This window comes from Gadus morhua, chromosome 7 (assembly GCF_902167405.1).
Source record: "Gadus morhua chromosome 7, gadMor3.0, whole genome shotgun sequence".
NCBI lineage: Eukaryota > Metazoa > Chordata > Actinopteri > Gadiformes > Gadidae > Gadus > Gadus morhua.
The window spans coordinates 16,901,331-16,913,424 of NC_044054.1; the positions used below are offsets into that span (position 1 = coordinate 16,901,331).

At 44.0% G+C, this 12,094-nt stretch overlaps 1 protein-coding gene across 2 annotated transcripts; it reads right to left on the reverse strand.

Annotated features, from left to right (window-relative positions):
• Positions 1 to 49: 49 nt before the first annotated feature.
• On the reverse strand, positions 50 to 5,783 carry LOC115547964 (zinc finger protein 665-like). Of its 2 annotated transcripts, none has more exons than XM_030362491.1 (4): positions 5,301 to 5,783; positions 3,647 to 3,924; positions 3,405 to 3,468; positions 50 to 3,133 (listed from the first exon to the last, which is right to left on the reverse strand). In XM_030362491.1, the coding sequence occupies exons 1-4, from the start codon at positions 5,338 to 5,340 to the stop codon at positions 2,358 to 2,360; spliced, it is 1,158 nt and encodes a 385-aa protein (XP_030218351.1). In that variant the 5' UTR covers positions 5,341 to 5,783; the 3' UTR covers positions 50 to 2,357. The 2 variants fall into 2 exon arrangements, with proteins under 2 accessions (XP_030218351.1, XP_030218350.1); XM_030362490.1 differs by having other exon boundaries at positions 4,672 to 5,783.
• Between the last annotated feature and the right edge of the window lie 6,311 nt (positions 5,784 to 12,094).

Genomic DNA, 12,094 nt, shown 5'->3' on the forward strand with positions numbered 1-12,094 from the left:
ATTATAATATATATTATGTATTATGAACGTATAAATGATAATAAAAATGTATATATTATTTTTTATTGTGCTGTTTATATTTTTGAAGTTACAAATGTCATAATTTGTTCAATGTCTAAAAGAAGATTAACAGTTAGTCTGAAGAAGTTGAAGCATCAGAGAAGAATAATCTGAATAGAAGCACGCGATTCCAAGCTGATCTTAACATTTTAAAATTTGAATGTAGTCTCTCAGGGGGAAATTGTGGAAGGAGCAGGATCCCAAAGTTTGTTGAGAATAAGTACGAAAGAATAAAACTTAAGAAAGACAAAGACAAACTATAATATACAATTATATATTGTATGTAGACAATTGAAAGGGATTTCTATACATTCTCCTTGGACCTAGAGATACCTCCCGCTCCCGTCCTCTCTATTTGAAAGGTTTTGTTGCATTTGCATTGCAACTGTAGCCGCGAAGTCTGATACTGAGGCCAGTCCACTGACTTATTTGTTTTGTAGATTCCTTTAACTGTCTTGCAGCCAAGTCCACTTCACTCAGTGTACTTAAATTGAACTTGGTCTCTCCTCTGGGCAATCCTAAAATCTCCACGATGGTCACTCCCCCTCACCTTTGTATTAACCACCAATGTGAAATTGCCTATAAGAATCATGTACACCCTTTGTCTCGTTGAATGTATGCTTGGTAACTTTGCTTCCTGTATCTTCCCATGATAATGCTCTAAATTTAACTCAGATATTTGGTATTCCGAAGTGTCCAAAAAACAAGCGACTATTCATCACACATACATACATTTCAAACAATAAAAACAGAAGGCGAATGAAAAGTGGGAAAGAGTCTTTAAAGGTCCCATGGCATGAAAATGTCACTTTATGAGGTTTTCTAACATTAATATGTCCCCCATTCCCCCAGTGGCTAGAAATGGCGCTAGGTGTAAAACGAGGACTTGCTATCCTGCTCTGCCTTTAAAAAAGACGCGCCGGTTTGGAATTTTCCTCCCTCTGCTTTGCCAGCCAAGAGAATTTGGCCCTCCAATGAGACAATACGACCATGCGAGCACCACGTGTGTGTGTGTGTGAATACACACACTGTAACGCAAGTGTTGTACACTTCTTTGTTATTTGGATAACCGTTCTGTTGGTGTTATGGCACATAACACGTCGGGTTCTCTGACGTCTCTGGTAGTAAGTCTCGTAGTGGGGGTTATATCATCCATGGTTGAGAAGGAATTGGGTGAAAGGAACTTTGGCTTTGACTCCGAGAAGAACTTGATACCACGACATGGAGGAGAAAGGGATTGTTGCCCGCGATTGTCTCCCGCCGAAGCCCCACTGCCCACTGCTTTCTACCGAGGCAGCACGCCTCGGCAGCGGGGCTCCGGCGGGAGTCAATCGCGGGCAACAATCCCTTTCTCCTCCATGACGTGGTTCAGTCTACTTCAGATTGATGTGGAAGTGGAAGAACCAGAGACGTCAGAGAAACCGATGCAGCCGTTTGAGATTCATAATATCGTCTGGAGGCGCACACAGCTTTTGCCCATGATAATATATATTATATGATAGATATCTATGTATAATATGATACTATTTAGATATAGAGCGCCAGGACTCCGGCCGGAGTAGCCGGAGGGTTCTAGAATATTTACAGAACATGAACAAAATCTGTATGCGCCACGCCATTGTGATACATCCACTGTAAACACAATCACTTTTTCCCTCTTGGCACACTAGTGGCCTTGGGGTGCTCCTGTCTGAACATATGGTCCAGCACTCGCATTAGTTCATTTCTCTTCATCAAAGTTCTTTGTATTTGTAATATGTCCATATCGAATATCCTTTCTAGTTTGTTACAGATGGTTTTGGGCATTCTGCGATCAAATAGCATCTGGTTTTGAAACTTTGAGTTATCTAGACGACAAATGTGGCCAATGTATTTTACTTGTTGTATGTAACAAAAGTCATGCATTGGATAGGTCTTCGTGACGTTACGTAGTCTCTCGTTTGACAGCTTGTAACTCCAGTCCACGAGAGCATGGTAGCGTGGCCGCAAGCTGCTCAAGGCCACACCCCCAGCCTCCACCCTGACCTGCCTCTAAAAAAACGGCACGTTTGTGGAAAGCAAATGGTGGGACTGCCTCGTAGTGGCGGTTTTTCTGCACAAAGGCTGAATTTCTTGAACGTCTTCCAGTACTGTATTAGGGGCCCACTAACGCCTATATAAAAGCATCCATAAAGTAACATGCCATGGAACCTTTAATAAAGCAAAAAAATAATGGCGACGATCAAAGCGTCCCGTTGCCCCGTGTCAAAGCTCCCAATTGGCTCTTTGTTTGGGACGCTGAAGCTGGCGTTGCACCTTCAGGGCTTCTCCCCGGAGTGAGTACTCATGTGGTACTTCAGAGTGGAGCTCTGTCTGAAGCGCCTCAAGCATTGGTCACAACTGTAGGGCTTCTCCCCGGAGTGAGTCCTCATGTGGCTCTTCAGAGTGGAAAGCCGTCCGAAGCTCCTCATGCATTGAACACACCTGTAGGGCTTCTCCCCGGAGTGAGTCCTCATGTGGATCTTCATGTTGGAGCTCTTACTGAAGCCTTTACCGCATTGGTCACACCAGTAAGGCTTCTCCCTGGAGTGAGTCCACATGTGGACCTTTAGGTCGGAGCTCTGACTGAAGCGCTTCACGCATTGGTCACAACTGTAGGGCTTCTCCCCGGAGTGAGTCCTCATGTGGATCTTCAGGCTGCCTTTCAGTTGGAAGCGCTTCGTGCATTGGTCGCACCCGTACGGCTTCTCGCCATTGTGGAAATGACAACACACCTCTCCGGACAACACACCGGGCCGGTCCTTGCCGCCGCCCCGATGCCCGTTCAGCTCCTCACGGTGGACCAGCTGCTTGCCGCGCTCCAGGCTCTTTGCCACGCTGTGTTCTACGGACAGCGAGCTCAGAGCCTCAGGTCCGGTGAAGAGGTTGTCATGGCCATCAACCGCCAGTGGGTCCTCCCCTTTTCCAAAGACACTCAGGATCCGCAGCTCCATATTGTCACTTGACATGTGGGAGGAGCCAGGAGCGTCCACATGCAGACTATCTAAGGTGGCGCTGTGCTGTGTGCTGCAGTCTCCAAATTCAGCGCAGCCTTCTGGAGAGGGAAAAATAGACAGAAAGTTATTGTTAATTCATTATTTGCACAAAGGGATACAGTATGTATCCATTTGAGACATAGCACTGCTACATCTCCCCCTTTTAAAGATGTGGGGAGGTCCTAAAGACAAAACCCAGACTATCTGTTGTACCCTATCACCTGTTTTACCAATACTATAGCTTTTCAGCGCAGGTAAAATCTAGTACATTCTCAGTTGATCCAGGTTGTGTTATTGCTTGCTTGCATTTATGCAATGTGTATTACTAACCTACAGCTGGCATGCCCCCACCAATATCCTCTTCATCTTTGATTAAAATGGTGTCTGGGGTCTGCTGCTTTCCACATGAAGGAAACACACACAAGACATAATCTTTATTAGCACAGAATAGTTTTCAATCCCCGCTAACGACACATTGAATCATAAAGGTGTGTGCTTTCTATGGGTGTGTGTTGGAGTTGTAGCAGAGGAAGCCTCTCTTTTGGATGGTGAATGAGAAGATGATTTCCAACCTGCACAGTCAGCTCCTCACGGTAGACCAGCTCCTCGCCGCGCTCCAGGCTCTTGGCCACGCTGTGGTCTGCAGACAGCGAGTTCAGGGCCTCCAGTTCGGACAAGTTGAAGAGTGTGCCATTGCCGTCCAGCGCCAGTGGGCCCTCCCCTTTTCCATAGACGCTCAGGATCCTCAGCTCCTCGCTGTGACTGGACATGTGGGAGGAGCCAGGGGTGTTAAAAGTCTCTGAGATGGCGTCGCGCTGTGTGCTGCGGTCTCCAAAGTCACTGCAGTCATCTGCAGAGAGGGAAATAAAAGGAAAGTAAGTTATTGTTTCGATACATTATTTGCACAAAAAGAGACAGTGTGCATTTGAACAGGTGAAAGAAACTATTTAAATCGATGTAACATTGACACAGAGGGTTCAAAATGTGTACTAGTGCAGACACCGATTCAGAGTTCGGGAGCCCCCCTCCCTCAACTCAAAGCTCAAGCGGTTGACAAGGTGGAGGACACTGAACGAACACCAGAGCATAATGATACGAGCACAACATGACATGCAAGACAAGCGTAATTATTCTATTTTTGAAATAACAAGCAACAAGGTTTCGTTCCCTGTGAGCTGATCAGCTAACATTTATGAATAACATTAACATGAATGAATTTAGGTTTGAGAATGATAAACCAGCTCGTCTGCCATCATGTGGTATCTTTCTTGAAACCATTCTGGGCACTTGACTGTTTCCATCTTTGAAATGCAACTACCAAGTTTGACTGAAAAGCAAGTACCAAGTTTGACTCATCAAGATGAGTGGAATTTCCAACCGCCTTGTGCTTTAGGCCTGATGACGATGATGAGGAATACATTACACCCAAGACCATTAAAAGAGCAGGAAATAGGATTAACGTCATTATTCATTGTTTATTTATTGTTTATAGTCATAGTCAACTTTTTCCAATTACTACAAATGTAACAACTAATAGTGCCCCCTGAACACTTGGGCCCTCTAGTTTTCCACCTACCCTAGCCGGGACACGACTCACCATTTGGTTTGCAGGTGTTGGCTCGAGCCAAGGCCAAACGAATGGCCGCAGACGATGCATTTGATCTCGTTTGAAGCCGCAAAGAAAACAGCTCATTCCTCATCACCTTCATCCTCATCCTCAGCGCTTGGTTTTCTTTCAGGCTCCGAGTCATTTGTAATCGAAGGGTAGCCGAGCCTTCCGAGAACAGTTGGCTAATTTCTGATACAGCAGCTTTCGCAAGTACGTCAATTATGGACGAAAGCTGTTCTTCCAAAGTTGGGCCGCAGAGTGACATATTTGTTAACATATTTTACTCTGTTGTCGATAAAAACCCAGAATCGGATATTCGGGGGGAAATAATAAGAGAGGTCGAGAAAGTCTAGGTTTGAAAGATTAAGAATTTATAACCACTTGCATAATGTAACAAAACCTGAAATGGATTGCAAATATTTCCTGAACATTCATCAGGTATAAACTTAACATTTCAAGCAACTCCGATCACTAATATTTTGTTATTTTCGCCTATTTCAATTCCCCAAAAAAAGTGCTTTCGCTGTTTCCCTGAGGCACGAAGAGCCGTACCAGGATGTAAATATTGTTTGCTACATTAGCCTTTATAGCAAACCAGCTTGAAAACAAACATTTACCTTGAATTGCATGCCCCAAAAGACCATGCAATGCATACATCGGTGACCGGATTAAAGCAGAAATGTATTCAAGTGTATACGATCATTTCAAATCGACATTAAAATAAACAACGTGGTATAAATGCTAAGAAAATAAATCTAAACTCAATCACTACGGGCGCAGCCATCTTTGTTTATCGCGTCATCCGGTAAACCTCACTGCACTCGGTCTACTCGGCCTAAACATTTATTTAATCATGGGCGAACATACTAGCATAGCCTACACTGATTTAAAACATATATAGAAAATATAGTGACACTTCACCCATTTGTATTAAGCTTTTTATCGTTAGAAAGCCCGTCATATTTTTGAATGCTCTTGCATCATTCCCTCATTTTCCCCTGAGACGGGAGCGGTATCTACTGGTGCGTTCCTGAATCCTCGGACGCCAGCCTTCCGAGTTTCATTTCATTCATTTCCGGTCTCGGAGCATTTATAGCGTTCCCGTTCGACTTTGTGATTGTGTCATGGAAATGGCTGGTCATTGTTTTTTTTTAGCTACATTAGCCTGCTTTAAATGACGTACATTTACGATTTTTGCGTCATTTAAAGCAAAAAGCACAGGAAGTGCTTTTTAATGGTGTGTTCCTGAATCCTCGGACGCCAGCCTTCCGAGTCGAAAGTCGGGAGGTCTCCCAGGTTTCTTGCGGCATTTCTCGGAGGCACGCGCGCCCCCTTTTTGTCTTCATCTCACGGAATTCTGAGAGTACACCAAGCCCCCAGGAACAGTGCTTACCTCCACAATCCACCGGTGCTCAGCGGCCAAGCCTGATATTTCCGCTGTTTAATCGGGCTGTGGAAGGGTCCCTGATTCAAGGGGCCCAGATGCAGGGTTCGAGTTAGGTGGCAGCCTGTGGGAGCTGAGCTCCCATAGAGAGATGCCTGGCTCCCATGAAAGCAGCAAACTCAAATATCTGTGGGCTCTCTGAAAATACAGCAGCATAATATTTTAATTACAAATAAAGCTATTTTCCCTTCCACATACAGAGTAATATTGACGTTAAGTAAGGGATAATGTATAGAACGCCGGTCATTATCGGGAAAATAAGCCACAGGGTGAACAGGACACCGACGCGAAGCAGAGGTGTCTTGCTTCGACCTGAAGCATTAACCCGCTTATTACAGCTACTTGCAAAACAAAATAATAACTTCACATGTTGTGTCTTTTTACAAATTATCCGGGGTTGATAGGTTACCGGGCTGCAGAGGTGTCAAGTAAAGAAGTACAAATACTTCGTTACCTTACTTAAGTAGAAATGTTGGGTATCTATACTTTACTGGAGTAATTATTTTTCAGCCTACTTTTTACTTCTACTCCTTACATTTTCACGCACTCCTTACTTTTTAAAAAATGGCCTCGTTACTCCTATTTAATTTCGGCTTGTTTTTATTATTCCGCTCTTTTTAAACCTATCCAGATAATTTGCGCCATCGAATAGAGTGAATTTGATTGGTTGGATGAGAATAGAAACATATACCACTCTGACACCCTATTGGTTTATACGCGTTCCATGGCACCTGCGCATGACCAGAGCCCGTCTACATTCTCTGACATCACATAAATCGCGTCACATTTCAGCTACGAAATAGCAGACGTAGATGAGCGAAATGTCCCAACCAAGCACCAGTGTATGGAAAGCCAAGAAGGCCACAATCCGGACCTAGATTGGCGCGGTAAAGTACGGTTTCCGTACGGATTCCGTACGGTTTTGCAAGAATTCCGTACGGAATCCGTACGGAATCCGTACGGTTTCCGTACGGTTTCCGTACGGTTTCCGTACGGATTCCGTACGGATTCCGTACGGTTTCCGTACGGATTCCGTACGGATTCCGTACGGTTTTGAATGACTAATAGCCGCGGCTATTAGTCATTCACTCCGGCTATTAGTTATTCACTCCGGCTATTAGGTATGCAGAACGAGCCCCTCCCCTTCTTTGCTTGACCACTAAGTTTGAAGGCTGTCTAACCAATCAGTGAAGAGAAAGACCAGACTAAAGTAACGCATTGTCGAAACTAGAGCGGCAGTCAGTGCCTCCATGTTTCGCCGTAACATAAGGCTGTGTTGTCTTTACTAGTTTCACTACAATGTAATGACCACCACTAGCTAGTGGAAAATATATTTGTGTCTAGTACAGTGATATATTTGTATATGTTAGGCTATATATTGAGATGGCAGTGTGCGAAATACCCATCATTATTCGGGGATGCCCTCATCCCCAGATTGTTCGCGATATGCAGTAGCCAGCTCGGCCATAACATTACAATATTTCATGGATGCAAGCAAGCCAAGACAATCGATCTATATCTATAGCCTACATGACAACACGCAGACACACACACGCAGACACACACACACACACACACACACACACACACACACACACACACACAGGGAAGGACGCTTGGAGTGCCCCCACACACACACACACACAGGGAAGGACGCTTGGAGTGCCCCCCCACACACACACAGGGAAGGACGCTTGGAGTGCCCCCACACACACACACACACACACAGGGAAGGACGCTTGGAGTGCCCCCACACACACACACAGGGAAGGACGCTTGGAGTGCCCCCCCCCACACACACACACACACACAGGGAAGGACGCTTGAAGTGCCCCCACAGACACACACACACACACCTATTTTCCCACTCATGACCTGCACCTTGACGTGGTGAGTGGGCTTTCCACCAAGCCAGGTCAAATTGTGTTCCAGCCTCACTATGTTAATGGTAAACAAAAACAAATGTCTGACTGCAACAAAGTGCTCTATCTCTGTAAAGTACAGTGGGGAATTAGAAAAGTCCTACATGGTTGAACTGTATTTTCCAAATGTTAAAGACAGACTTCTCAGTGACTTGGCTGAATGGCTGCGTTCTGTTCCTGTTGTGGTAATAAGAAGTAAAAAAATATTTACTATTTGATTTGTGAACCTAGGCATACCTGTAAATACAGCACTGCATAGGGAATTACACACACACACCTTTTTTCATGACCTGCACCTTGACGTGGTGAGTGGGCTTTCCACCAAGCCAGGTCAAACTATTGTGTTCCAGCCTCACTATGTTAAAGGTAAACAAAAACAAATGTCTGACTGCAACAAAGTGCTCTATCTCTGTAAAGTACAATGGGGAATTAGAAAAGTCCTACATGGTTGAACTGTATTTTCCAAATGTTAAAGACAGACTTCTCAGTGACTTGGTTGAATTCATTGGCTTGGCTGCGTTCTGTTCCTGTTGTGGTAATAAGAAGTAGAGCCCCCCCATCTTCATCTGCCTGGAAGCTGCCTTCTCCGGGTAAAATTCGTCCTGAATGGGCTTCCTTCCAATCGGGCTCTGCTCCTCACATTAAGCATAGCCCATCTTTACCCAAGACGCAGATGTTTTATTCACTGTTATCCCTCAATAACGTTTATTTGATGTGTTGTTAATCATGTATGACTAATGCTGCCCTACTGTGTGAAAGGTGTGAAACGTTGGGATAGCTTATGGTCATGATGCTTACGTTGAGAAATATGTAGTAGGCCTACTGCTTAGAAATGAATTTTTATGAAGCTTGTTTATATGCTATTTCCCATGATGATAAATTAACATTTCATTGCTGTGAGTTGTGAAGATTATACAAATAAATAGTAAATGTGCTGAATCAGAATACTCATTTCCCATGATGATATATTAACATTGCATTGCTGCAAGATTTGTGAAGATTATACAAATACATTTTAAATCCGCTGAATCAGAATATTCTATTAAAACTTTAGTGATGGATTGTAAATGCCCTTACCGAAGTACTGTACAATAAGTGCAATTTGGAGGTACACTTGTATTTCACTTGAGTATTTAATTAAACCGACTTATCTCCAGATGTTTGCAATAAACTGGAGGATGACGGGAGAAAATCCTGAAAAATAAATGATTGAAGAGCCCCCCATGATCCGCTCGGAAAGTCATAGTCACGCTGATTACAGGTGTTTTTAAAATGCGTATACGGCTCTCACATGACAGCCACGCAACGGACACATCATCTTGCATCATTTGATTTATTGCTGTATAGTTAAACCAGCAAACCATCGCAAGGAAATGTAACAAAGCTGTAGCTGAAAGATTCATCCACAAACATCAGAATAGAAAAACACTGGCAGGGACCATTTCAGCGCATAATGACTACTGCTGCCTATGCGTGTGGCAGTAATGCAATTCTGCTGAATTATTTGGAGGACTTATAGCCTACTTGTAGTGAAGTATTTTTAACAGTGCGGAATCTACAGCTGGTCACTTTCACTGGCTAAGCAAAATTAATCACGAACAGTTGAACCTCTGAATTGATCCTGAAAGCCTATATGTCCTAGAATAATTCATTTGTATTCCGTTTTAGGCCATCTCACTAAAGGTCACTTAGATTTAGCCTATTCAAGCTCACCAAGTCCAGTATTCAGAATTCAAAGCATTTATTCACAAATACGTTCCATTTTTTTGACAAGCGGAGCCGAGAGTCCGGTGCAAACTATGCAAATTAGCCATGTGCACCAAACAGAAGATAGACGCAATGTATAGAACTGATTGTTGTGCATTATTGTGGATATGTAGGCTGGTTAGTTGTGGTTGTTTGTGGTCTTAGTGAAACAGCCTTGCCTTGGAGTTGGAGAAGTTGGAGTGATTGTGTGAATGTGCGAGAGAGATCGCACCTGCCGTGGTGATGTTGGGCTTGTTGTGGGCTTTTATGTGATCGATGATGTATCTGTCTGATCGTATTAGCTGTAGATGGATGGTTAAATAATGTCACAAGATCGGTCCTACTGCATGTTCTTCTGAGTGCGCAAGAACGGTGCCAATTATTGTCGTGTTTGCATTGTAATGCACAACTTTGCCCCTCCCTGTTATAAAATAAGGTGCATCCCAACAACTTCAGCCAATGCAGGCTCCTATTGCTTTACCAGTGTGCTTAATGTGTGTGTGTGTGTGTGTGTGTGTGTGTGTGTGTGTGTGTGTGTGTGTGTGTGTGTGTGTGTGTGTGTGTGTGTGTGTGTGTGTGTGTGTGTGTGTGTGTGTGTGTGTGTGTGTGTGTGTGTCTGCGTGTGTGTGTCTGCGTGTTGTCATGTAGGCTATAGATATAGATCGATTGTCTTGGCTTGCTTGCATCCATGAAATATTGTAATGTTATGGCCGAGCTGGCTACTGCATATCGCGAACAATCTGGGGATGAGGGCATCCCCGAATAATGATGGGTATTTCGCACACTGCCATCTCAATATATAGCCTAACATATACAAATATATCACTGTACTAGACACAAATATATTTTCCACTAGCTAGTGGTGGTCATTACATTGTAGTGAAACTAGTAAAGACAACACAGCCTTATGTTACGGCGAAACATGGAGGCACTGACTGCCGCTCTAGTTTCGACAATGCGTTACTTTAGTCTGGTCTTTCTCTTCACTGATTGGTTAGACAGCCTTCAAACTTAGTGGTCAAGCAAAGAAGGGGAGGGGCTCGTTCTGCATACCTAATAGCCGGAGTGAATAACTAATAGCCGGAGTGAATGACTAATAGCCGCGGCTATTAGTCATTCAAAACCGTACGGAATCCGTACGGAATCCGTACGGAAACCGTACGGAATCCGTACGGAATCCGTACGGAAACCGTACGGAAACCGTACGGAAACCGTACGGATTCCGTACGGATTCCGTACGGAATTCTTGCAAAACCGTACGGAATCCGTACGGAAACCGTACGGAATCCGTACGGAATCCGTACGGAAACCGTACGGTTTCCGTACGGTTTTGCACTTTTACCGCGCCAATCTAGGTCCGGATTGTGGCCTTCTTGGCTTTCCATACCAGTGAGGAGGTTGGTAGCCAAGAAGACCAGCCAACCATTCTACATCCCTCGCCATACCTGGAAGAATTTTTTGAAATGGTTGGATGCAAGGGCGTCACACGGTGCGATTGCTATGCCAATGCGGTTATAGTTGTTTTGTCTGATTGAGATATGTGACGACTTGGAGCCTGGTAGGCCTATCCTGACATAAAAAACTGGGGTCCAGCAGGAGTACATTGATCGGGCTCCGCTCGCAGCTTCACCTTAGCCGATAAAGGCCTCCACACACCGGCGCCGCAGCGCAGCGTCGCGTATTTTACGCGCGTCAAAAGCACGCCCCTAGCACCAACAGGAGGCGGCGCGACGGCCGCGCTGCAGTATAAAATCAGGAAGTCAACTGTCAATCAACCGCAGCAAAGACACGAAACGCAATGGGTGAGTAGCCTATTGTAGCCTAGTTTATTTATTTTCCATCTTTTTGGCTGAATAATTGGAAAAATGTAGGCTAATCTGCGCAGTGAAAGTATGTTTTCAAGCATCAGATCAACTTAGTTTGTAGGGCACTTTATCGTTTTATTTACTGTCATTTCTTATTTATTTTATATTTTGCAATTATTCATCTACTGCATCAACAATCTCAATAACTGCAGGACCTTCTATTAAGCCTTTTTAGTATATAGTGCAGTCACCTTTTAAGGCCAATTGTTATTGTGTGTATTTATTGTATTGAGCTCCTGGATGGCTTTATTGATCCCCATTGGGACCAATACAGTATATATCTATCTATCCATCTATATAGCCTTAACATAGCCACACATTTACATGTATGCAGCCAGTAGTTATCCATTTTAATTGAGCAAGCTCTTTTACATTTTATTGAGTTTTTTTTATTTCAACAGAACAAATAACTGTTGCCAGACAGAGGGGGGCTG

What these genes read in the sequence shown, in the direction of transcription:
- LOC115547964 (XM_030362490.1), bottom strand. Translation starts at nt 4,960, where the DNA reads ATGTTAACAAATATGTCACTCTGCGGCCCAACTTTGGAAGAACAGCTT. An exon ending in GTGAGGAGCTGACTGTGCAG is followed by an intron (nt 3,469 to 3,646) that starts GTTGGAAATCAT and finishes TGTGGAAAGCAG; the next exon opens with CAGACCCCAGACACCATTTT. An exon ending in TGGGGGCATGCCAGCTGTAG is followed by an intron (nt 3,134 to 3,404) that starts GTTAGTAATACA and finishes TTCCCTCTCCAG; the next exon opens with AAGGCTGCGCTGAATTTGGA.